Genomic DNA, 26,344 nt, shown 5'->3' on the forward strand with positions numbered 1-26,344 from the left:
TAATAATCGTGTTGATCACGATGTGCAAATGCCAGGATTGTTTATGTATCGCCCTATAAATTGAACGTGCGAAGTCAAATATAATATATTCTGTCACTTGACACACAACCTAAAACCTGTATCAAAAACCATCAAACTGAGCAATAGCATCTTTTAACAAAACATGTCGCTTTATTTCACATTTACATTAAATACGTAAATAATTGGGCCGGTTGACTCATTCAGTATATTATAGCGTCCTGTTCTTTTTCTACCAAAAGAAACATTTATGAACAATTTCTAAAGTCATGAGAAAAATGAGCCATCAGTGCGTGAAGGGATCCCATCAACAGGGGGTGCTGTGGTTCCGTCAAAGCTTGAAGTCTACCACCACCAAGAAAGCCAAAGCCATCCAGTTACTTGTTATTGTGTTTTTGTCTGTGTGCATATTTTCATTTTCGTTACTTTCCGGGTTCTGAATATCTCCATTATATTTTTCCAACAAATCCTGCCGTTTTATTGTAAGAAGCAGTATCTCGTCTATCTGTCATCTAATCTATATTATCTAATGCTGGATATCAGGCAGACCACTTAGGGGCGGATGGCTACACTCCGGTAACTATTTTTCAGACAATACCTAACCTTCTATATGTGTAACTTTAAATGGTTGTGCGGTATGCTTGGTGTGCATTGTCATGCATTTAAAATGTTGTAAGGTTATACTATGAAATGGCTTTTGAGTTCCATTTGCCTAATATTGTCCTTCTTGTTTTGGTTGCTAGGTGTCAGTGTGCGACCGACCAGGGAAAGCGACGCCACCTCACGGTCTGCTCTGCCTCACTGTAAGACGATTATGATTCATTTGATTTTATAATTCAAGCGAACGTATTTCTATCCTCTTTATAATTCTTGTCCTTAGTGCTTTTTCATATTGTGCTAATCGGGACGTGGTGTCCCCAGTTATCTTAAATCGGTATATCGAATAAATAAGAATAAGAATTGCAGGATTGTGGGTTCGAGCCCCACGTTGGACCCGCAATTATCTTGCTTCAGTACTTAGTACTTATATGTTTCTGATTTCGACTGGCATTCAATTCTTTCATACCTATTTGTGATCTATTCAAATCACTTGCATTCTATAATTTATGTACAGTACGTGGCAAGGTCTTTTTTATGCAATGAAACAAACGGATTATTTGTGCCTAATAATTTAAGTATGTCAAATATCAGTTCAAATATTGACTTAAAAATATATTATTGCTGATAAATAGTAATCAAAGGCAGTCTTCCACCATAGAGTCGAAACATTAAACAATATACCCCACAATATATAAATAAAAGTTCACTATACAAGTTAACTTTGCCAGCTGTTGTTGCAAATTTCACATTTTCCTTTTAAATTGTTACAATACAATACAATACAATTTTATTTGATAAGATTAATAAATCAATTAATCACTGATTGTAAAAAAGTGCAAATTGTTTTCTCGGTCCAAATTTTATTAACCTAACAGATAACACTCATACACACCGCACACGCACAGGAGGAAAAGCGCCGGTAGAAATGTCAAGAGGATCCCAGGGTCTGCTCTTTTTGACAGGCAGTGTCAGAGATGAGATTTTGCAGATGTTGGAAAAGGAGTGACACTATTCAGGTGTTATATTAAATCTTTGTTACATCTGTGACTGACATGTCCATGCACTGTTCAAAATTTGTCGTAAGGCTCATCTAACAACTCAATTACGTTTTTTTAGACCTTCATCCTCGTGTGTATATATATATATATATATATATATATATATATATATATATATATATATATATATAAATTAGTGAGCTAATTTAGTCTAATTTAAGTTTTGTGTGTATACTATAATTACTAATTAACCTAATGTTTACTTATTGTATTTGACTGCAGTCTCCTGGATGAGCCTCAAGAAGTCCCCCTTTCCCTGTCTGTACATGCCATATAAAAGAAATAAGAAATACTCAGATTCCAAGCCAGAGCCATAAATTGATGTATTTATGTAACTGGTTTATGCATACCTGTGTACTGTTTACATAGTGTCAACATAAGTGTTCTCAAGTATTTTTGCCCATGTTTAACAATCACTGCCACGCCCTAAGGAAGGAATCGGGCGGGGCAAGGAGTCTGATTTAAATATTTAAACAATGAAACATTTATTCATTAGTCACTGGGTCCACCGTTTTAGACTTCCATGTTGTCACAACATACTGCCTAAGTTGTCTTGGCAACTCCTCAATATATCACAAATTTACGAATGAAACTTGCGCTTTCCCCTGACAGCCGGAACACAACTGCTCATCTAATGTAACAGGACAAACCAGCATTCATGTTGAGTGTACGTATATGTAGTTACTGGTTACACTGTGAATAAATGCAGATTTCGAAACACGATGGCATTCAGGTGTTGTAAATATAATTTGAAAATGAGTCGTTAACATTACCATTGCATCAAACAGTAACTTACTTTTACTTGTGTAACTTTTTGATGGCTTACGAATGATGCCCTTTCGTCTCTCAGTACACTTTGAAGCGGTAGTCCAGCTATCACTGAAATCACTAGCAATAATAGATTTCTTCGTAAAATGTGTCCATGTTTTCTCCAAAGAACTACAATCCCAGTCGTAAAACAGACCAATTACAATTTTCTACGTTATTCTGCTAACTTCCAGCCAATCATGTCGTGTGACGTCATCATGCGCAGGCCCCAGAGCTGATCTGACCACCCGAGTACATCTGGTACCTATATGGGCACTCTAAGACCCCTTTGAGAGCCAAGAGCCAAGAGCCACATACTGTACATACTGTCTTGTCACTTAGAGTGGCTCTAAGTCACTTGCTCTTTAGACATGAGGCGTATTTTATAGAAGATAGCTCGTGTAACATCATTGGTTTTATTTCTGGCTTGTATGCCGGAAAGTGGCGTCACTAATGACAATGCAGGGGCGGAGCCATGGGGGCCCACCCAGATTGACAGACTGCCCACCCAGTGGATTCATTTTTGAATATTAATAAATGGCATAATTGCGGTTGTCTAAGGAATATCCAAACTTCATATTATTCGGTTTGTGGTTTTATTTGAATATGCGATGTGTCGAGACAGGAGGATTGTGCTCAGTGAGAGAAATATTCAGGCCCACCCTTATTTTTCCAGGCCCACCCATTAGCCACGTTCTGGCTCCGCCCCAGTGACAATGTACATCAGTCACAGGTGATCATGATGAGATCACGTTTTATGTCAATAAATGCAAACTATTGTGCAGAACACTTTTAATACTTTCACAGGTTGAAGTGGACAAGAGTAGTAATGTGCATTTGCATTTTGGTGGCGATCGGTCTCTGTTTTAGACCACAGAACTGACAAAGCGAGCAATATTACCACGCTTGGCGCTTGGAGACCGAAAACATAACATAAACCACGCCCCAAAAGACGGCGGGGCAATTTGTCATAAATCTAATCACAAACAAGATCTTTAATCACGACAGAGTCTTTTTGGGGGGGGGCACTTTAGTACTGATGTCATTTTTAAATGTAAACCTATTACTGTATATAAGTTCCAATGTTAAGCTCACCCAAGTGTCTCTTTAACAAAATTAAGACATACAACATTGTGCAAAGATGTCACTGTATCTCAATTTTGCAAAAGTAAATATAATAAGAAATATATTTGTGAGGATTAGCAGTTCGGAAAATGAATTAAATAATAAACAATCAATTAAATCTATTTGTGGGTTCTGGGAACTAGTTGTAATTTTCAATTAACCAAATGGGCATGAGTTCATGAGGATTGTCTGGCTACCTATTAATTTCTATGACTGTGATTCACTGCAGCAAGTCTGTGTACACATCTCTTGACCATGCTATATTTGTTCCAGGTTAAAACAATTTTTTTTTTTCGTCAAGCCCTTATCTATGCTATTCAGTCAGAATAGAGCTTAAAAAAAAAAGGGAAGCACATTAACCAGCTGCATGCATGGACCTGTCAACCCCCGGGGTTTACTGAAGCTTACGAAAGTTCTTATACCAGCGGTCACCAAGTCCGGTCCTGTCTTACACAGTATTTATAGCGCGTGCGCAAGATTAAAAAAACAAAACCAAACATGGCATACAGAATTGCCATTGTTGCGTTATAACTACAATCACTTTCGCTCGAGTTATTTTCCAATGGCTGCTGCCACGTGATCGGAAATCAGCTTTAGATGGTACTTGCTGTTCAACATTGGGCTGAATGTACACTGACTTTCCATTTCTTAAACACCTTTATTTAAACCAAGAGCGCTGTCTATAAGAGTAAAAAAAAAATACAACAACTGGTTCATGAAGCAAATTTGAAGCTTCATTTTCTCATCACTAGTGGCAACATAGGGTGGCCGCCAGCGGCTTCACTTCTGGCGACGGCGAGGAAGCAGCATTGTTAGTGCATTCATGTATAAGTCCATGGCTGCATGCCATGAACCCTCCCCCCATCCACCAATACTGTACAACCAACCCCACCACACCCCAAGCACCAGTGTGGTAAGTTTGGATACATTTAAAAACATATCAAACAGTCCAAAGTTTTTTTAAATGTTTATTTACAATAATTTTGGACTGTAATGGACATTTCTTTAGGCCACGAGAAACATACAAAACAATACATTTGTACTGTATTGAGTGTTTTAGGACCTGAAAAAAATTCTTCAATTTAATGGAAAATTGGCTGTAATATACGAACCATTCCCCCAAGTAGTCTTTTAAATTGAGGTTCTCCTATATACAATCAACCCAGCATACTTGCAGTTCAGCACCTGCACATTCACGCGTTTTTCCTCCCCAATTTTTAAAAATCTTTTTTCATATTTTTAACTAGTTTTTTGAGGGAGTCCCCCTTTTTACTCCCATATTTCGTAAATAATGTTTTTTTCGTCCCTCAGTGCATTTCAATTGGCAGCAAATATATGCGATCCCGAATAGCGGGAGCCGACCATGTTAATTTTGTCATTGGGCTACAACATTATTAGTTGAGTGAAAAGCAGGTCATGAACATTCCTTTCGTGCTCTTTGTTTAGAAATAAAAACCGGATGAAACTATGTTTATTGTATATTTTTTGTGTACAGTATTGTGTTAAAGTATTATTTTGACTGTTTTTGTCGTAGGTGAAGGGCTCCAGCCTGTCATCTCACTGAAAACGGCCAGAAGGGAGGGAGGAGTTTAAACAAAGGCCCTCTCCATATAAAAAAAAATCAGGCTTGTTCATAGTAGCCACGGTGTCTTGCTTCTACCTCTACGTGCTCCCATTTCTTCCTCCCCTGGCAAAAGAAAAGGCAACTTCTTCTACGATCTACTCTTGGGAACTGCTTACGTGTGGTTTGTATGTCAAAAATGTTCATATTAGTCATGTTACATTGTTTTTTTGGGCCTCGCAGTCTGCTTATTTTTCTTTCTCTGTCTCTGACACTCACAGTGCTGCCCCTGCCTGCTCTGAACAAAGATAATTACTCAGGAAACGTTTCGGCCAATCAGATGCTGCGTATCATCTTGCCTGCGTGGAGGGCAACCAGTCAGGATCTGGCTAACAACACTGGGGCCTGATCGCCTTGCCTGAAGAGCGGAGCCTTCCCCGACTGAGGGCTGAGAGTGTCCTCCATGTTTTTTAAGTGTTGACATAACAGTGTGTCAGGCAGCCATGCATCCACAGAGGTAAGCTCTGTCTTTATATTCTAGCTCAACTCTCTCGTTACAGCATGGCTTCCTTCTCGTTGTTGTGGTGACTGTTGGTTTCATGACGAATGTGCACACATTGAAATCAGTTTAGTGTGCAGGAGGAGGAGGAGGAGGAGCTGGGGCGGATTGTAGGCCTCGCCAGGCCTCTGTGCTTCACTATGCTGAGGCTGAGGGTGGGGGGTTGGGTAACGACTCTCACCCTTGCTCTCTATCTGTGTCTCAGGGTCACATGGGTGCCCCTGACATGCAGGCTGCCATACAGGAGAAAAAGTGGACCATGGCAAATCCTTTTCCTTTTTTTTTGGACAATGCAAAGAAGTGTTGGATTTTAAAATGGCTCCCACAGCTCCTTCCCTTGTATTGTAACCTGGCAGAGAAAGAATGGGGATGGGCTTTGGAGGAGGAGGAGGAGGGGAGGGGTTGTTATATACCCTTTGTAAGTAGATTGGCTCTGTGTTGTTTTCCTCTGCGTCATGCCAGGCCAGGGAATAGACACGCAGGGGAGCAGAAGTTGCCTGCAGTGGATGAAAAAGTACAGATCTCTTTCAATTGATAGAATATTACATAATGGAACACATTATGTGTGCCACGTAAGTTGACATGTAAAGTACATATTTTGGCAAGAAAGGAAAACTCATTGGCTTCTCCATTACTGTGAAATGATCCCCTACAAAGTATATTTTAAGTTGGAGGTGTATTCTCTTTCAATTATTCCTCTCCAAACTTCAAAAATAAGATCAAGACGCGCATATTTCCTTGATTTACAGCTGCAGGCCTTGAGTTTACATTCCAAGTCAACGCCACCTACACTGCACTATTGTGAAACTGTTTCTTCCCCTCTCTTATCCTCACACAGTGGCCATTTTGTGCTCAGGGATCTCTTCTCGGCTCAGGTTTTACTCCTCACACAGATGCCCAGACAGTCAAACATCTTTAAGGTGAATGTAGGTTTAGTTTCCTAGAAAATCTCTGGGAGTTGTTAAGGTCAGTAGTAAAGTACAATGTGTGTTTTTTTTTTAAACTTTGACACTGATTAATTCATTAGCATGGATACATTCCAGGAGTTTCTTTTTTTTTTTTACTAGAGAAAACGACAGGACAAAACAATTCACTGTTTCCGACCTCGGCTGTGAGAAGTGTACGGAGGATTAATTGTATCTACTTAGCTTCAACAATGTGAATGTTTCCTTGTAATGCCAATGCATACTTATAAGAAGGTTTGAGCTCCCATACAATCTTTAAAACAGCCGTTGTCAGAGTGCTGCACTGACTTAAATATATGCAGTACGTAACATCATGGTGTTGGCAACAAATCATTTGCACTTTATTTTCCAGTTGCATAGCAAAGCCACCGAGGGTTTCATTTGATCCACATATAGTCTCCCAACGGGCCTTTTAAAGTCCTCTCTGGTTTATACAGTACTGTCATAATCAAGAAGGACAAGGTACCTTGAAGGGAAATGAACTGTCTTGCGTGAGGGGGAAAAAAAAAAAAATCTCTGCATTGCAGCAAAAAAAAAAAAAACAATGCTTTTGAAGAGGGGAGCCGGCACACTGTGATCCGTGTGGCATAACTCAGCCAACCAATAATGTTCCACCCTGTTGGCCCTCCAGCCAATTGCAAATGCAGCAGAGGTTAAAGATTGACAAGCAGAGGGAGAGCAGCAGCGAGAAGGCCCTTCTGGAAAATTCCACAGCCATCTTTGATTCAGCCTTATATAAAATTGAGGTCAATTCTGTTCTTTTATTCAGAACACTTGGAGCTTATTTGCTAATGAGCCTTGTTTTGACGTCGCTATGCTAAACGACTTGTATATTTGATTCGTAAAAGCCGATAGTTACAAATGTCTCCGTTATAATAATGATTCTTTTCTTTTTTTGTTAAGTACATACCTTGCTTCATTCGTCTGTACGTTGTTTGTCTTGTCAAAGCAAGTGATATTTGTTTCAGGGGGTTCCATAATGCAAACCTGATCATCTCCCATGGGGCTTGTGTTGCAGGGTGGTTGGGATGTTTTTACGTTAAAGCTAGAAAATCCCATTTACTTCCCGTGTGCACCATTCCGGAGTAATCTGCTCTTTTTAGACGCTGCTTCTTCAGTAAGCTGCTTGTTCTATTTATAATAATTGTGTTTTGAGTTTTAGCATTCTGACCGAAGGCCTGTTTGCTTTTTTTTAATATCGAGTAATTGCGAGACTGCTGCATTCAAAGACAATGAGCAAAAGACCAGATGGGGGGATATTTGTTTGAAAGGCAATCTGCCAAATATTCTTTTGTCTGTGTTTTCTTGTATCTTCATGATTAACTGTGTTTATTTTAAATATTGGATTGCAATCTCCACAGACCTCTCTGGTCCTACATGGATGTGCCAGTGTCTGAGTCTGAGCCTAGGAGTGGGGGATGGGGGCTAGGGGGGAGGGGAGCAAGCTGTGGCCTCCATTTTCTGTGACGAGAGAACCCTGCTCGTCTCTCACAGGAGTGGAATATAAAGGCACTGAGTCAGGGTTGTTTCCGTTTTATCCGTCAGGTACGACTTGCACAGAGGAATTCTGTCAGTGTGTTTTTCACCGTGCGTCTGTGTGGAATCTATGCCAGAATCAGCTGAGGATTTATTTACCTGCTCGTGTGATGGATCATAGCTGCTGATCTGAGAATGCTCGTTGGATCACCACACATTTTTCCATCCTAAATTCCTTGTTCTTTCAGGAATGTCTTTTCATGGCTATGACGTGTACGTGTGTGTGGTAGGGGTCACAGGCCTTTTGTTGAGCAGCTCTGAATCGCCAGGCAACTGTTCTCTCTTTTCAGGGCTTCGGTGCAGGTAGCAGAAGGACTCTGCTAACGTTTTTCTTATTTTCACGCGGGCCTTGTTTGTTCACTTGGTCCGGAAGAGGAAGGCCCTGGAGGCGTTGGGGTGTGTGCATATGTGAGTGTGTGACTGTTGGTGGGATGAAACCAGATACCCATATGCCACAGTATTAAAGGAACTCTGCTCAACCCATGTAAGACCCAAAGTAGCCAATGCAAGTTTCGTTAAAACAAGTTTCAAAGCTGAGTTAGAATTTCTGGTTGAATAAAAGCTTGAATTAAGAACAGTTTTGACAGTGGTAAGTTATTTTGTTGGCTTGTCAACTGCCTTTCCTAATCCTCTGGATGAAGGAATCGTGTGGGTTTCATGCGTGGTGGGATCCTATTTGAATGTTTATTACAATTTAGATTGTCGATTGAGATGCAGTAGATCAATGAGTTTAGGTTCAACTTTAGGTGGGAGCAGATAGTGCTGGTGGAACAAGAGAACAAGAGGGAATGTTCCTCTTCCTTTCAGCTAGAAGAAGCAAAAAAAAAAAAGGTTATTTTGGAAATGTGCTTGATATTTGGGTTGTAGCCTGTAAATTCATCACACTCACTAGTTACCAGAGCTGCAGTGAACAGTCTCACTGGTCAAGTGGGCAACCTGCTAGTTGATTTCCATCTGTGGGGTCATGAATGTTGACCGTATCCATGTTGCAAAGCTGTCTCTCATTCTGCCAAAGGAGGTGTAAACGGTTTAGTATTTACTAGTGTCCTTTTCGTCTCAAGAGTTAATTAAAAAAAAAAAGGAATATGGGAAGTCAGCCTTTGAATGTGCTGTATGTCAAATGTGGCCTGTGTGTGTCTTCCATCGAAAATATTTGATGATAAACTGTGCCACAAATCTACACCGTTAAACAAAACAATGTTAGATCAGCTTGAATGCCGTGAACTAGAATGCCTTCTGAAGGACAGACGCAATGCTATCTCAAAGCCATGTTTATCTTTCCGAATGTGGACTAGTGCTTAGCAGACAGGAAGGGTTGCCATGGCGACTGTTACCATTCTCTTTCCACACGAAGAACAAATTGTATCTGGTTTGTTACCAATGACTGGGAAAGGATTTGAACTTGGGCAATATGCTCTCAGAGATGCCGAAACGTAATGAATGTATAACAGTGGAAACCTGCTGAGTCCCTGTTGACAGATCCTCTGGGATCCGGGTGCCCTAGGTGGTGTTCCACTTGTTTACTGTCAATGCCACCGTGTTTTTTGAACACCCTTACTGACTTTTTGTTTGTATCTCTTTTTGTCTCTGGCTTTGCTTGCTTGGTTGTCTTTAGTCTGGCTGAGGAAGAGATAAAGACAGAGCCGGATGTGGTAGAAGGGATGGAGGCGTCTGCACGGTCCAAAGGTAAGTCACAGGTCTAAGCGCTCATTACTATATTCACTGTAGTGCTTGTATCCTGTAAACATGTATATTTCGAGTAACCCGCATTTGAAATGAAATCAGCGTATTCACATTCACTGGGCTCATAAAACCACCCACATGCGCAGATGTCCAAAGTACAGGGAGACAACTGTGCAAGCTTCAGCAGCAGACAGCGAAGCACAGAAGTGAACAACAATGACAAAAAAAAACAAGTATCGGCATTAAATGTTGCGATTAATTGGTCTGGATTTAATCTTCCCTCCATTGGTTAAAATGCAGGTAACCTCAGCATTGCTCCATTATGCACCTCAAATGTACATGTCATCGCAAATCTACTTCGGTCATATTTAATGGTCTAGGTTTTTGCTGTCGTTGAGAATTACTGGTTTATTTGTGCTGTTGGGCTTTGCCGTATTCTGATGCTTTCAGGATTGCATTGACAGTGTACGAGGTGCGTCAGACAAGTTTCAGGACTGGCGTCGCAAACGATGTATTTGAAATCTAAACTACACTTTCGAAATAATCCCCCATGAGTCAGACACGAGTTTCCAGCGTTCTCTGCCACACCTTCATGTACTCCTAGAAGGATTCTTCCAGAATCCACGGCAGCTATTGTACATATTCTTAGCCGGCTCGACGTTGTCCATGTCTTAAAAAACAAAAATCGCATGGAGCCAGGTAGGATAAGTTGAAGTTGCTCAATCCTAGGGATGTTCATACTGGGGGGACCAGGAACAATCGGATGCTCAGGCCGTTGTGAACAGGTGCATGGCAGCCTGAAGTTGTCCTGCGGCTGCCACGACTCGAACCTCTTCTCGCGCACTGAACAAAGCAAATGCAGCAGGATCTCTTTGTAGATATGCTGGCTCATCGTCTGGCCTAAATTAAACGGGAAAAAAAAATCATGGTGTTTAGGTTCGAAATATGTTTTTCCTGACACCTCGTATATCCGATCTGTCCATTCACACTACAGTCGGATATGCAATTCATATTGTATTTGAATCCACCTTTGGAAGAGACCTGATTCCGATCGGAGTATATTTCAAGCGTTGTTTTTTTCTTTGCTGCCACAACCATATCAAATTGTGTCACTTGAAACGTAGTGTAAATCCAGGCCAAGCACGTTTCATATTCTGAGTCCACAAATCCTAGGTGGTTAAGTTGGAGCACTCCAGTGTTACTACATACATTAATGTAGCAGTACTGTGTACCCAGAAATTTCCATGAAAATTTTAATTTATACACAAAATGCACCTGTGCACTAATTCTTTTTATTTATTTATTTTTTTTAGTTTTAATCATTCTCTGTGTTTTGTTAAGTTGCACAGAAGTAAAGTTAAGGTTTATTGGTGCCACATTCCTTCAGTGTGGTACAAGCTATGGCATGTATGATGACCTATTTGAGTGTCTGTATGTAGCCCCTGATCCACCGGGGTCAACAGAACGCTCCTTGGCGCCACAGAAGAGGAGGGTGTCCAGTCCCACCCACTCGTCCAATGGACACTCTCCGTCAGACACCTCCTCCAGTCCACTCAAGAAAAAGAAGAAGCCCGGGGCCATGAACTCTAACAAAGATCAGGTAATGGGACCCAGAGTTTCAGAATCCGGTGTATTGGAGGTGAAATCTTCAGATTTGACAGCACGAGTGTCCTTGAAAATCAGTTTGGTGTGATGATGAAAATTCTTTATTAATGTGGGATAAACCCCTTGAGATGCAACATCTCGTTTTGAAAAACTATTTGGTGCTCCTGCAATCCAATTGAAAGATAAGGAACTGCATCCTGTAAACTCAATCCATATCACTTTTTATGTTTTGTTTTGGTAGCACATCATGTACTGTATGTTATGAGTGCCCAGCGGTTTTGAATGTGACTTACATTGCAAGTTTAAACTTGGACACGATGTGCTTGCAGAACTTGCTGTAAAAAATATTTTATCTTGTGATTAGTGTGATTTGAAGAATGCATGGTCAATGCAACGTGCCTTTCTACTTATAGAGTATATATCATTTGCACTTGGTGGTTTTTAAGACTTTTTGACATGTGACATCAACTTTGGTTCAATCACGACTTAGAAGTGGATGTTTTTCTGCAGTCTGGCGCTTTTTATGATCTAAGCATTGACACCGAGTAGGTACTGTACAAGTGGGTACTGTAAATCGGAGACTTAAATTGACAATTGGTTTTAAAAACATAATTATTTCAAAACAACTTGTTTTAGCCTGCATCTACTTAGTAGTAGATTAAATAAAGACTTGGGTTGTCTGCTATTGTAAAAAGATCAACATTAACTTTAAACTGCTCAATCCTTAAACTTGTTAAAACTGTTGTTTTTGACCCGCAGTTGGAATTGTCACATGATCAGATTTTTTTAGGTTAGCTTCTTGAGAGTTTACTTTCTATCCTTGCTTACCTGGCTTACCCCGCTGTATCGTTACCTTATTTTTGTTGCAATGCATCTTTTTTGTGTTCCTGCGTGTTTTTTGAAACTTGCCCCCTTTTTCTCTTGCCTGCATTTCAGTCAGAGCTAAGACATGGTCCCTTTTACTATATGAAGCAGCCAGCACTCACCACAGACCCTGTTGATGTTGTACCGCAGGACGGCAGGAATGACTTCTACTGCTGGCTGTGCCACCGCGAGGGCCAGGTGCTCTGCTGTGAGCTCTGCCCCAGGGTGTACCACGCCAAGTGCCTCAAACTACCAGCTGAGCCTGAGGGCGACTGGTTCTGTCCCGAGTGTGAGGTATCTCAGTGGATACGTGTGTGCGTGTGCGTGCAGGCGTGTGTTCGGGCTGAGCGATTATTGGGGGCGGGGGGGGGATGATTTTCATTGATATTGAAATCACGATTAATACACGGTCATTCATTGTATTTAAAACGTATTTATTCAACTACCGAAATTCCATTTTAAATATACCTTAAAGAACAACCACATAACAAATTAGTAACAGGGTAAATATTAATGTATTAAGATAATAACGATCAAAAAAATAATCAATAAAAATGTGGCCTCTTAGGGGCAGTGTGGTGCTGTGAATACACACACATTAAGATGAAAAAGAGTAGAAGAAGAAAGTTGCTATTGAACTGTATTATTAATAATACTTGTTCACAGATTATGAACAATATATGCCTTTGAGTATTCTTCTATGACCTGTCTGTATGTCTTACTACAGCGTTTGTGTGAGAATATTCGTTATTTGAAGGAATACCGCTCATGGAACTCAATGCTAATTTTGTATTAGCCTGTCATTGAAATTTTACATTGACTGCTAGTATTAGCACTAGCGATGTTTTTAAGACAAAGTAGCATATGTCTTGTATTTAAATATACAATGGCAGGGCAAAGGCAGATTAATTTATATAGCACATTTCATACATGAGGCAATTCAATGTGGTTCACACAATATTCAGATGAAAAGCAGAGAAAACAAAAGTAGCTTACCAACATTTCTAAAAGAATGACACCCTTTAAAGATATTAGCAGACAACTTTGAAAGTGAAGAAAAAATAGCAGTCTGAAAGTACTAAATGGAAAAAAATGATTGGAAAAATGCTGAGAAGAACCTCATCATAGGTATGTATTTCTTTTTAGTTTAGATTTTTTTTTGTATGACAGTAAATTCCATCTGGGGTGTCTTTAGTTTCATGAGCAACACGCGCCTTCAGGGCACTGTTCTGCACATTAATTGTTTTCCTTCGATTCTAATGTTTTTGTGATTGTGAGAAACTAAAATCGAAATCACGATTAAATTTTGATGAGTTGCCCAGCCCTAGTGCATGTGCGTGTGTGAATGGTTATGTGTGTGAATGTGTGCGCGCAACACAGAAATTACAGGATCTGACTGCTGGATTTACTGTAGGGATGCAGCAATTTGACTATTTCATTTCTAATTCAGTGCTTTTTGGCATTAACTCCAAAACCCCCCAATCATATCGAAACGACAAAATTGCCAATGTCTCTATAAGTATTGGATTGTTGCATCTCTAATTTTAAAGCCAGTGGAAGAAATGTAATTGGTGCTAGCCTTGGGTGTCAGGCTCTCTGCTGTGGTGTAGAAGAGGCTTTAGTAAATTGCTTTTATGTGTTGTACATAACCTTGCAGCTCTCTTTGATTGGGGAAATGCACGGATCAGCTTTTCAATGACCGTCTCATTTCGAGCATTTGTCATTTTGTACAGCTATCAAATTGTACAATATGTAAGGGGTGTATTTTCAATCAACTATTGATGAGGCCAGTCCTTGATTGTTAATTTGCCATTCATGAGTGCTTTTTGTTGTTGCAGAAAATAACAGTTGCTGAATGCATTGAAACACAGAGCAAAGCAATGACCATGTTGAATATAGACCAACTCTCTTACTTACTCAAATTTGCACTCCAAAAGATTAAGCAGCCTGGGGTAAGTCATCAGTCGAAATGTTGTTGCCAATGCAGGAAATGTAACCCTGAAATAACACATTCAAACTCTTTCTGATGCATCCATTTTCCCTTATTTGTTCATACTGAGCAGACAGAGCCCTTTCAGAAGCCAGTGTCCTTGGAACAGCATCCCGACTATGCTGAGTACATTTTTCACCCCATGGACTTGTCTACTTTAGAGAAGGTAGTAATTTTTCTTTTTAATTTTCAGAGAAGTTTAACGTTCCTAGAATATTGAAACAACCCCCCCATACCCCTTTCTAAACAGAATATCAAGAAGAAAATGTATGGTTGCACTGAAGCCTTTCTGGCTGATATGAAGTGGATCTTACACAACTGCATCATTTATAATGGAGGTAGACAACTGACATGTTCATACAATAAACTTGTTTGCAAAGTAAGGATGGAAAATCCCATTCTGTGCTTGTTAATCCATTTCAGGAAATCACAAATTAACAGCAACAGCAAAGGTCATTGTCAAGATATGTGAGCACGAAGTAAATATGCTTTATTTCAATTTGAATAATTATGTGTAGCTTTGTAATTCATGAATACATGTAATGTTTGTCTTTCTCCGTGTTTTGCTTTTTTAGATGAATGAGATTGAAGTATGCCCTGAGTGCTACCTGTCTTCCTGCCAAAAAAGGGACAACTGGTTCTGTGAGCCATGTGTACGTTATTGGCACGATTTTACAATATGTGTGTGTTTAATCTTGATTTTGAATGTTATTTTTCGGCATCAACAGAGTCAGCCTCATACACTGGTCTGGGCTAAGCTCAAAGGCTTTCCCTTCTGGCCAGCAAAAGCTCTTCGTGAAAAGGATGGGCAGGTAGATGCGCGGTTCTTTGGACAACATGACAGGTGAGCTAAATTCCTGAGATTAGTAGAGTGCTTTGATTTTAGTATGGCACAGCAAAATATGATCAAGTTGTGTCTACTTGCATCCTTATGAATTTTACCTTACTTTTTGTGCAGAGCTTGGGTCCCCATCAACAACTGCTACCTCATGTCCAAGGAGATCCCTTTCTCTGTAAAGAAGACAAAGAGCATTTTCAACAGTGCCATGCAAGAAATGGAAGTTTATGTAGAGAACATTCGTAAGAAATTTGGAGTTTTTAACTATGCGCCATTTCGAACTCCTTACACACCCAACAACCAGCTTCAAATGTTGCTGGATCCTTCTAACCCGAGTGCTGGTACAGTAAAAACAGAGAAACCTGATAAACTGCGCTTTAATTTCGATTTAACTGCATCTCCAAAGATGGTTCTTAGTAAGAGTTCCGCACCCGGCGCTATGAATCGGAGAGTCTCCATGACGGACATGCCTCGGTCCCCTATGAGTACAAACTCTTCGGTTCACACGGGGTCTGATGGCGAGCAGGATGTAGAAAAGGCCAGTAGAAATTCTGCCTTTCACTACAGTACTGGAGAGGAATCCATGGATTGTACGGGTAAATCCGCTTCACCTTTCTCTGGTTGCACATTATGCTTTTTAAACAAATACACAGAAAAAGTGAAGTTGATAACCAACAGTACATTTTGTTGTAATCGCAGCATCTCCTGTCTCAGGAAAGGTTGGTCCAGCCGGCAGCTTGACAGGCAGCCCAAAGCCGCTCAATCCCAGCTTGGTGGCCAAGCAGGAGAGGCCTGCGTCCACAGGTGGCATCCTCAATCTCAACCTAGGTCAGCGCCGCAAAATGATCTCATGTTCACAATGTCACAAATGTCACCAGTCCACCCAATTGGAGACTTGTCTATTTTCTGTTCAGATCGAGTGAAGGCTGAGATGGATCTGAGAGAGTTGAGCGAGAGTGTGCAACAGCAGCAGCAGCAGCAACAATCGGGGTCAGCTGCCCTCCCCACGCCAAAGAGACTCATCAGGAGTCTCGACAAGACGATTGAAAGTTGCAAGGCTCAACTTGGTAATTAGAAACCAGTGATTATGACTTGCATTGTTTCCATTTTAGATCCGTTTGTTCAAAGCAACAGCGTGTCGTCAATTTATGGCAATATCTGCACAAAAGTAATTAGGCTTTATTAATGGCTTGTAATAAGGAGAAGAGTGTCCCTGACTGTATTTACAGTACACTACAGTACATACACTCAAGTGATATCTGTGCAACAACTCGATTGTGCGTAAGGGCTGCGTAAGGAGGGATAAACACATGGAATGAGATGTCCTCAGATCCGAATCAAGCCACTTCCGAATGTTACTACAGCAATAATAGACAGATGGTCTACACCACCCTGTATGCATTGGTGGACTAGCCTCCCATGAAGTGTTAGCACTAGCTTCGTTGCAAAGCCTTGTGCAGTGCTTTAGTCATCTGTGTTTGTTTTTTGGTTGTTGAGTTTTTTAGTCTTGGGTTTGCGACGTTACTGACATATGATTTTGAGGTTAGCAATGGCGTGCGTTCAACTATTTGTGCGTCATCACACAGCACATCAAAGCACACTCAGTTACTGCCGTTCTTACTGTTTTTCATGTGATTGTTTTTGTATTCAAGTTCTAGAAATGTTTTCATATTTGTAATTTTTTTTTGACTGTAATTAAGGTTTTATTTCTGCATTAGCGTGGGTTAATGGTGTCGGCGTGTTGCACACAAATTCGGATTATGTCGCCACCATGGTAACGGAACCCCACTATCTGTCTTTATCTTCAATTTTTGAAAGTTTCTCTTGAGCAAAAAAGGTCCTTAGTGCTTATTTTGTTCAAGTCAAAACTAAATATTCCACTGTGATTTGATTTCTTCTATAATTATCGACAGGGCAAGCATAGATTTTTTTTTTTTTTTTACTTTAACCTGTTCCTCTTTTGCAGGGATAGATGAAATTTCTGAAGATGTATATAAAGGTGTGGATCGTAGTGACACAGAAGACTCTGATAAATCTGACTCTAGTGATAGTGAGTATGCCAGTGATGAGGATCACAAGCCAAAAAGCTCTGGACAGGATGAAAAAGTCAAAGTGGATCGAAAGAGGCCCAGAGCAAATGCAGAAGCAGAGAATAAAGACTCAGTTGGAGGGACGGGGGAAAAATCCACCCCTGCAACCCAGATCAAAGAGAAGCAAGGGAGCAATGGACAAGAAGAGGCCCTTCAAGAAAAGCCAAGAACGACCCAATCTCAGCCCCTCACTGACAAGCCTAAGGCCCCAGATGAGGGGAGAACACCTAATGCAACGTCAGCGGCAGAGCAAGACTCTGATTCAGAAAGAGAGCTGGTGATTGACCTCGGAGATGAACACGGAGCCCGTGACTCCAAGAGGTCAAGAAAAGACACGGGTACCAAAACCTCCAAAGAGACCAATGCTGCCAAATTGGAGGGTAAGACGAGTGCTATTTGAGAGGAAATGATCATCAAATTTCAACCCAATCCCGATATTTCTTTTTTGCCAGGTAAAGTAACCAATTCCACTACAGCAGTAGTGCCAGCCGCTTCCACCCTGAAAGACAGCTTGCAGCCTTCTTCAACTGCTCTCAACCCTGTTCCCACTGCCGCATCCGGTCAGTCCAGTGCTGCCTCAACTACCAGCAGCACTTCGAGCGCTCCCTCCCCCTCTGTTGCATCAACCTCGCCAGCAGTGAAGAAACAGCGCCCCCTGTTGCCCAAAGAAACAGTCCAGGCTGTGCAGCGAGCTGTCGTTTGGAATCCCACCAAATTGCAAACCTCCTCTCAGAAGGTTCAGAAGCAGCAACAGGCTGAGCAGTCGACTGCACAGTCACAAGGACAGGTGCAGGTGCAGACGCAAAGTCAGTCTCAGCAGAATTCTTCAAGCACCCGCTACCAGACCAGACAAGCAGCCAAAGGTGTTTATACACACATAACATTGATCTCAATCTCAAATGTAGTATATTTTTGTGAACACATTTAACATCTTTCTGATACTCTTCAACCCATCTAGTTCAATTGAAAGACTCTCCTCAGAGTGCTTCAGCATCAAGTAGCTCATCTTCCTACTTGTCAGGAGACTTGTCAATCCCTACTGCTTCTGCAGATGCAGCCGCAGATATAGCCAGATACACAAACAAAGTAAGTCCTAAACACAGAGTAACAGCAGAAGGGCTTGATGTCTGTAATTAGTCTGTTATTTTCGATTTATTTGTACACATTCACTGTTGAAACTGTTTAAAATCATTGACAAGATCTGACAAAACCTTTCCAGATTATGGACTCAATAAAAGGAACAATGACTGAAATCTACAATGACCTTTCGAAAAACAGTACCGGAAATACAATCGCAGAGGTGAATGTTTTATTGATTGCCCTTGAATGGCACCTTACAGAGTTGCGCTAAACTTAACTTTGTTGCTCCATAGATTCGACGGCTGAGGATAGAGATTGAGAAACTTCAGTGGTTGCATCAACAAGAGTTGTCCGAGATGAAGCACAATCTGGGTATGTAACTTGCTTCAGGGAATGTACAATACTTTGCTGTTCGGCTGTTACATATAAATATGGCGGATAACAACGGCCTGCTAATTTCTACAATTTAAAAAAAAATCAGAGATGCATGTAAACTTTGAGAAAATTCTTTTGCGCTGATTCCGAATTTGCCCTTGTTTTTTTCTCTGGCACATCAGGTTTTCATAATAATAATAATGATAAGAATAATTATATAATACAATTATGTAATATGGTAATGTATTTTGTAATTATGAATTAAGGGTTGGGTTCAGCAACAGGTGGAATTTTTTTCTGAAACAATATAAAATTAAATTACAACGCATAATAAAATTCGGATTGAGTAAGCTTTTATAGGTCAAACTTCCATCAATCCATTTTCAACAATGCTTACAACAAAATGAAATATCTCAAAAACATGATGTTCTGGAAAAAAAAGTAAAGACATTTTTTAAATCAGCGTCAAAAATACTTTCAAGGACACATAAAGCCATCTATTGCAAAATAAAAAATACACTGGTCAAAAGCAAATTTTAATCTGTTATGTAGACTAAATCTCACAAAGATTGCATCAATGGAAACTCCGCCTCATTGTAGACCACCTTTCGATTCTGAAAGAATACAATTATTTTCTGAGAGTAAAAATCATTTCCTTGTTGTCATGCAACCATCACACAGAACTGACAATGGCAGAGATGAGGCAGAGTCTGGAGCAGGAGAGAGAAAGGCTGGTAGCGGAGGTGAAAAAGCAGATGGAAGTGGAAAAGCAGCAGGCTGTGGATGAGACAAAAAAAAAACAGTGGTGCGCCAACTGCAGGAAGGAGGCCATCTTCTATTGCTGTTGGAACACCAGTTACTGCGATTACCCCTGCCAGCAAGCCCACTGGCCAGAACACATGAAGTCCTGCACGCAGTCAGGTAATAAGCCCATCACACCATCTCCTTTCCAGGTGATTAATTGTCAGCAGAATAAAGTTCATCATCGTCATTTATGGCCAGACTGAAAACCCAAAACATATTTACAGTGTGTGTGTCATTCTATTTATATCTTGTGTTTTTCTTGGTCTTCCAGCTTCAGCTTCACAACAAGAACCAGAGGTTGAGCCCAACCCAGACACTTCGGGCAAATCGTCAGGCAATTCCCCGGTCGCACAAACTCTGACTGCCCCGGCAGGAGCAGCCGTGCCCTCCTCCTCCTCCTCCTCATCTATATCAGACAAAAGCAGCTCTCCCACATATCTTGACAAGAGCAAGGACAGTGCTGGGGTTACTGTGACATAACTGTCACTCCACATTGTGGCATGTATTCCAAGGCTGCTGTGGACCTTGATGTGTTACACTTGGAGCTTCAATGCCTGCTTTGTGACAGTTCACCTTTCGGTTTCCATTCCCAAATGCTTGGAGAACATTTTTGTTAGTTTCTATGTTCTATGTTCACATTCATCATGTGAAAACATTCAGTTTTAACAAAACAAATGTGATTCTCTGTTTCCATACTGTAGTTTTCACATCACTATGTTACCACTTCATTTCTTGTCTGAACAAGATTGTAACTAATTGCAGTATCTTTGTTACACTAACATGGTTCATTGCTGCTCTCAAATGCTTAAAGGCTGTATTTTATTTTATTTTAATGTTTTTGTTAATCATAATACCATGTGAGATGTTGAAACAGCCTTGAATAATTGATTCTCAATTATCATGGTGGCATCAGAAGTTTTCTGTTTTGTATCTTGGCATTTGCTTTTCATGTCAGTGGTATTTTTTTCATCCCACATTGTATAGGTCTAAATACAAACAACTGTGTGATTTATGAAAAAGATCTAAACATTTAAGTGTAAAAAGTTTTTGTAAGAGGATACATGAACAATATTTATTATGTTTTATAATATGTTTTGTTGCAATCACATTTTTATGTCTAAAATTTATTTGACCTAAAATTACTCATGAATGTCAGTGCTGGGTGAAGTCTGTTAAACTGTTTTTCCAAAGTTAAAGTAAATTCCGGTCAGACTGTTTGAAATTGTGTATACTTGAATAGAAAGTAAGTTTTGGCTGGTTATGATTACACGAGCATGTCTAATTTGAGTTGGTGTCTCGTTCCTGTTTACATATTGTAAATACAGTAAAAAGACTCGTGAAGAAAATAAACATGTTCTCTATATTTCGCTGCTGATTGGTTTGCTTGGTGCTAAACAAACTTATCACACCCATCTTGAGAACCAAAACCACAGTTGCACACGTGACTTCTACGCATTCGGCAAAAGAAACGGAAAAGGAAATAAGTAGCGGGAACTCGCAGCGTAGTCTCGCGATGTCCTGAAAGTAGAGCAAGGCAGAAAATGGATGGTTGTGCTAACAAGCTAACAGGATAATTCCAGTGTTAGTTGGATAGTATTCCACTTTTGTCGGAGGTATGCGTTCAGATTTCCTCGTGGCGTCCACGCATAACAACACACTGCCGTTAAAGGTTAGATTTGTCTTGGTACATTAGCAGATCGTTGCAGTTAGACGAGCTCCTAGCTGTTAGCCAAACTAGCTATACTGTAATGTCGACTGCTTCAGTCGTCTGCTCAACTGCTCTGTTTTCTGGGATTTCAAAGTATTTGTGGTCAATAACGTTCCCATTCCATGTAAATGCCTGGAACCTGATTGGGAAAAATGTAACTATAATGCTTTGTATTCATCGTTTGGTTTATCGAATGTCTTGACGCTTCAGATAATGCTTATACTAGAACCATGATTTACGCAATGTGTGCCAGGCTGATTTCCCGTGTTGTCACCAAAAGTGAAAGTAGTTACCAGCCTAGTAGCCAATTAGGTGAACCCGAAATGCTGAGTACACTAATGTGTTATTGTATAAATGTAAAAATATGAGTCCCCAGTATACGCAATCTGCGGGGTCTTGCATATTATAACCGTAGTCGCCCGATTTGGCCACACGTTTTGCACTCTTTTGTCTGGCTCATATGTTGTATTTTCAGATTTTAAAAGAGCTAGTTTTATTAGTTTTTGATTTATTAAGTAATATCTCGATTATGTTATTTTTATGGTAAACAACACAGCTTACATTTCATAATCACAAGTTCTCATGTGAATGTTAATGCATTGTTTTCAGGATGGAGTAAACCTGAAACGCCTCCCGACACTTTTGAAGATTCAAAATTGCATTTTGGATAAATATGTTTTAGGTTTAATTGTTTGCGGGTATTTGACAACTTGCAACTGTACGATATATAATAATGGAGGAGCTGTTTAAGCCACTCAATGCGATAACATCACACAAGCCCATTACCATTTGTGATCAACAAACTACGTAAAAATGTACATGAACATACTTTAGGCATATGTGTAAAATTTCAAAGACTGTTTTACATAAAACCAGCATATTCAGAACATTCCAGTAAAATATTGTTTTCCAGTGACAAATAGTAAGAAAGTTGTTACTGTTTAAAAGCAGTGAAAATAGACCAATTTATGGCCATCGTCTTAAACGGGAAGTCAACACTAAAATTTTCTTTCCAAGAATATATTCTATCCAGCCGCACTTGTCTAAACACAGCATTCTGATTGATATTGTGTTTGTGGAACATGAGTTAAGCAGTAAAATCCACCCGTTTTTGTCCATCTCAGGCAGTGGCCATTTTGTCACTTGCTGTCAACCGAAAATGACATCACAGCTGCTCAGGGCTCAGCTAAAGACTAATCATGGCTCTACTTTAGAACACAGGTGAGCCGTGAATGGTCGTTACCTGAGCCCTGAGTAACTCTGATGTAATTTTCAGTCAACAGAAGTGAGAAAATGTCCGCCCCCTGAGATAGCTAAAATTGGGTGGATTTTGCTGCTTTAACCCATTAAGTATGGGAGTGCATAACAGTCTTTCTACCCTTAAAGCCTGGAGCGCTGTTGCGTCTTTCTACCCTTAAAGCCTGGAGAGCATATATGTCATTTTTTTTTTTCATCCAATTTTTGTTCCCTTAACCAATGAAATGCATCAGAATAATACATGTGACGGTGTCGTGATCCCGCAGAGGATGTTCTGGAATTCTTTCGAGTCATAATGGCGGGCGTCATCGATCGCGGGAGCTTTGAAATGAGTAACGGCAGTGATATAGACGATGCGCTTGTGGACTTTGAACCAGTAGAACCAGTCGAACGTGATATATGGTTAAGATATGTTTGTAGACAATGACAATATCGACGTCTTTGTAACAAAATAGAGGATGGTAATGACCACTCGATTTTTCAAATTAAAAATAGTGCTTCTCTTACACTGACACTTTATTTTTGCATCTTCGATTGAAACAATAAAGATAAATAAACTCGGGCCTGTCCGTCTGCTACAGGGGCTGAGATATTAATTATTTTGTAGGTGTTGAATTTCTGTTAAAACTTCAGGTTTTCAAGGGTAATTCCAAAGACGACCTTACGTATTGGGGAGCTGTTGAGCCATGCGCTTTAGGCTTTAATGCAGGGGCCTTCAATCCTGTTCCCTGAGGGCCGGTGTCCTACCTGTTTTCCATCTGTCGCTGCTGCAACACACACCTGATTCAAATGATCAGGATCGTTATCCAGCTTCTGCAGACCTTTGGTGAATATCTGTATCAGGGAGAGATGGAAAACAGACAGGACACCGGCCCTCGAGGAATTGGATTGAAGACTCCTGCTTTAATGGGTTAAGTCATACTCCCCGAATGCAATAATAACCAGAATGTTGTGTTGAGAGGAATGGAGGCGCATAGATCATATTGCAAAGAAAATTTGGGGGTTGACTTCCCTTTAATGCAGTCACCAGGGGTTGAGATTTTAGGTGGTACTTTTTTTTTTCTCAATATAATCAAAGTTTCAAACTGACATAACTGTCGTAAACTTTATCCTATATTCAAAGGACTGTCATCATTGGAAAGCTTGCTAAACACAGAAGCACTGCATCGTGAAAGAGAGCAAACAATTTTTAACACTTTACATTTGTCAGTCGTGTGTAAAAGTAGCACCCATGCGTGTGGCCTGACCAATAGTATATAATAGTAACATTTTGGAAACAATATGAAATTTACCAAAATGTCACTTATGTGGTTTTGGCGCAACTCCAACAATATAACAACAATGTTAATTATTTTGAATTAATTAGCTAATTGAGTAAATCGAGCCACTATGGGAAACAAAATGTCATTATCAGCATAATCAATTGAAAGAGACCCTAAATATTAAATTGATATTTCAATAGACCATGATCTGAAAGCTTCCTTCTACTAAAGTAATATAATGTACAAATGTAAAGTAATATAAATGTAGTAAAATGCAGCAAATAAGGCAAAGTAATGACCATTGATTTATATTTTATTTATCATTTGTGCCATATATGGGAAAAAATGACAATGAGTTGTTAATATACATTGTAAGGAATAGATATCACAGTTAGGAGGTCTCTGTAGTTGATAAAACTGATGAAGTTAGAGTGTTGGAAGCGGCAGACAATATAAGCCATCATTGCAAGTCAGAGTAAGATCACAAGTGACCTGGCAAACCGTAACCCCCCAAAAATGTCTGTCAGTCGACCAATTTACTTCAGAATTGACAGGAATATAGACAAATATACAATAAATATGGCCATTTGAAGAATGGACTTACCTGAACGTTTTTGATGGGGCCTAGTCGACTACAAATTTGGGAAATGCTGACTGAGCCTTTTACCGCATCTTATTGACCTTTCGAGAAGGGTCGTGATTAAATCATTAGTGGTTTGTTATTGAAAAACATGAATGCAGTTAGACAAGGAAAACGGAAAAGCGCGTTTCCGCCGTAACTCAAAATGCATGATCATGAGAGTGAATGTTTTTTTAGAACGATTCCGTGGTTTATACACACATGCCTACATACATGCTGCACAAAACAGGCTGCAAGTTGCTATGGCTACATCCAAATGACATAAGGGATCTCCAGGTTGATCTGTAAGAGCTGAAAACTTAAGCCTGGGCAACCGGTTCAGCCCGCCAGACGCAAGTCTTAACCAAGAAGGCCTAACCTCTCCACCACGCAAAGCACACACTGGCCTCCGCCTTCAGGCCATACACTTTCATCTGATAGATAAGGGGACTTGGCTGAGCTCATATTTGAAGAGAAGAAAGAGCCCAATATATTTTTTCCGGGCCGCCTCCCAACACCAGCAGTCGAGCAAATAATGACTGAAGGTCACAAACAACTCTTCCCACTGACCTACATTCCCTTTTTCTGGAACTTTATAGTCACTGCCTTGTTTGAGATGGGTGCATGAAATGCCTTGTTTTGCACTAGCTGGGCGACTGTACCGGTATATTGGTTTACTAGCAGTTGTGCTTGCGTCATTATGTACAAACCCAATTCCAATGAAGTTAGGACCTTGTGTTAAACAAATTAAAAACAGAAGACAATGATTTGCTAATCATGTTCAACCTATATTTAATATACTTGCAAAGACAAGATATTTAATGTTCAACCTGATTTGTTGTTTTTAGCAAATAATCATTAACTTAGAATTTTATGGCTGCAACACGTTCCAAAAATACTGGGACAGGTGGAAAAAAAGACTGAGAAAGTCGAGCAATGCTCATCAAACACCTGTTTGCAACATCCCACAGGTGAACAGGCTAACTGGGAATAGGTGGATGCCACGATTGGGTATAAAAGGAGCTTCCTTGAATTGAAAGTCATTCCCAAGCAAAGGTTCACCTCTTTGTGAACAACTATGTGAGAAAATAGTCAAATAGTTAAAAGTGGAATTCAATCCAAAAATGTTCTTTACAATAATTTGTTCTATGCGCCTTGAGTACTTGAAACATGGCATTCTGATGAATATTGCATTTGTGGAATATTAGTAAAGTAGCAAAATCCACCCATTTTAGCCAGTGGGGTGGGCAGGGGAATTTGCCACTTTCTATGGACTTAAAATGACATCAGAGTTACTCAGGGCTCAGGTAACAGCCAATCATGATTCAGCTTCAGAAAAAAAGGTGAGCTGTGATTGGTCGTTACCTGAGTCCTGAGCACCTATGATGTCATTTTCTGTTGACCAAAAGTGGCAAAATGGCTGTCCCCTGAGATGGCAAAAAATGGGTGGATTTTGCTGCTTAACTCATAGTCCACAAATACAATAGACAGTAAAGAACATTTGGGGGTTAACTTCCTCTTTAAGGACAATGTTCATCAACGCACAATTGCAAGGAAATTAGGGATTTCATCATCTATGGTCATCAAAATGTTAAGAGAATCTGGAGAAATCACTACATGTAAGCGGCAAGGCCGAAAACCAACATTGAATTCCCGTGACTTTCGATCCCTCGGGCATCACTGCATCAAAAACCATGTTCAATGTGTAAAGGATATCACCACATGGGCTCAGGAACACTTCAGAAAAACAATGTCAGTAAATACAGTTTGGCACTACATTCGTAAGTGCAACTTAAGACTGTATTATGCCATGCAAAAGCCATTTATCAAGAACGCCCAGAAACGCTGCCGGCTACTCTGGGCCTGAGCTCATCTATGATCGACTGATGCAAAGTGGAAAAGTGTTCTGTGGTCTGATGAGTCCACATTTTAAATTGTTT

General features: G+C 40.2%; 2 protein-coding genes across 6 annotated transcripts in view; both read left to right on the plus strand.

The window, feature by feature from the left end:
• Positions 1 to 356: 356 nt before the first annotated feature.
• LOC147153031 (MYND-type zinc finger-containing chromatin reader ZMYND8-like) lies at positions 357 to 20,921 on the plus strand. 2 transcript variants are annotated; one of them, XM_086019061.1, is made up of 23 exons: positions 357 to 594; positions 762 to 821; positions 5,143 to 5,357; positions 5,451 to 5,686; positions 9,845 to 9,915; positions 11,352 to 11,512; positions 12,454 to 12,675; positions 14,220 to 14,333; positions 14,445 to 14,537; positions 14,622 to 14,709; positions 14,795 to 14,850; positions 14,947 to 15,024; positions 15,100 to 15,215; positions 15,330 to 15,805; positions 15,909 to 16,037; positions 16,124 to 16,276; positions 17,176 to 17,679; positions 17,752 to 18,162; positions 18,258 to 18,385; positions 18,519 to 18,599; positions 18,673 to 18,751; positions 19,436 to 19,675; positions 19,830 to 20,921. In XM_086019061.1, the coding sequence occupies exons 4-23, from the start codon at positions 5,673 to 5,675 to the stop codon at positions 20,036 to 20,038; spliced, it is 3,423 nt and encodes a 1,140-aa protein (XP_085875187.1). In that variant the 5' UTR covers positions 357 to 594; positions 762 to 821; positions 5,143 to 5,357; positions 5,451 to 5,672; the 3' UTR covers positions 20,039 to 20,921. The 2 variants fall into 2 exon arrangements, with proteins under 2 accessions (XP_085875187.1, XP_085875252.1); XM_086019126.1 differs by having other exon boundaries at positions 12,532 to 12,675.
• Positions 20,922 to 21,045: 124 nt separating this feature from the next.
• LOC147153032 (uncharacterized) overlaps positions 21,046 to 26,344 on the plus strand; it is a 41,604-nt gene continuing 36,305 nt past the window's right edge. For 3 of the 4 annotated variants that reach the window (XM_086018697.1, XM_086018862.1, XM_086018944.1), the window contains exon 1: positions 21,074 to 21,227. The gene's annotated coding sequence lies outside the window, so the exon portion shown is untranslated. Of the gene's footprint in view, positions 21,228 to 26,344 lie in introns of all 4 variants that reach the window. The other variant, XM_086018784.1, reaches the window with a different exon arrangement.

Source organism: Filicampus tigris, chromosome 1, assembly GCF_054856515.1.
Source record: "Filicampus tigris isolate MCC_2025a chromosome 1, RoL_Ftig_1.0, whole genome shotgun sequence".
Lineage (NCBI taxonomy): Eukaryota > Metazoa > Chordata > Actinopteri > Syngnathiformes > Syngnathidae > Filicampus > Filicampus tigris.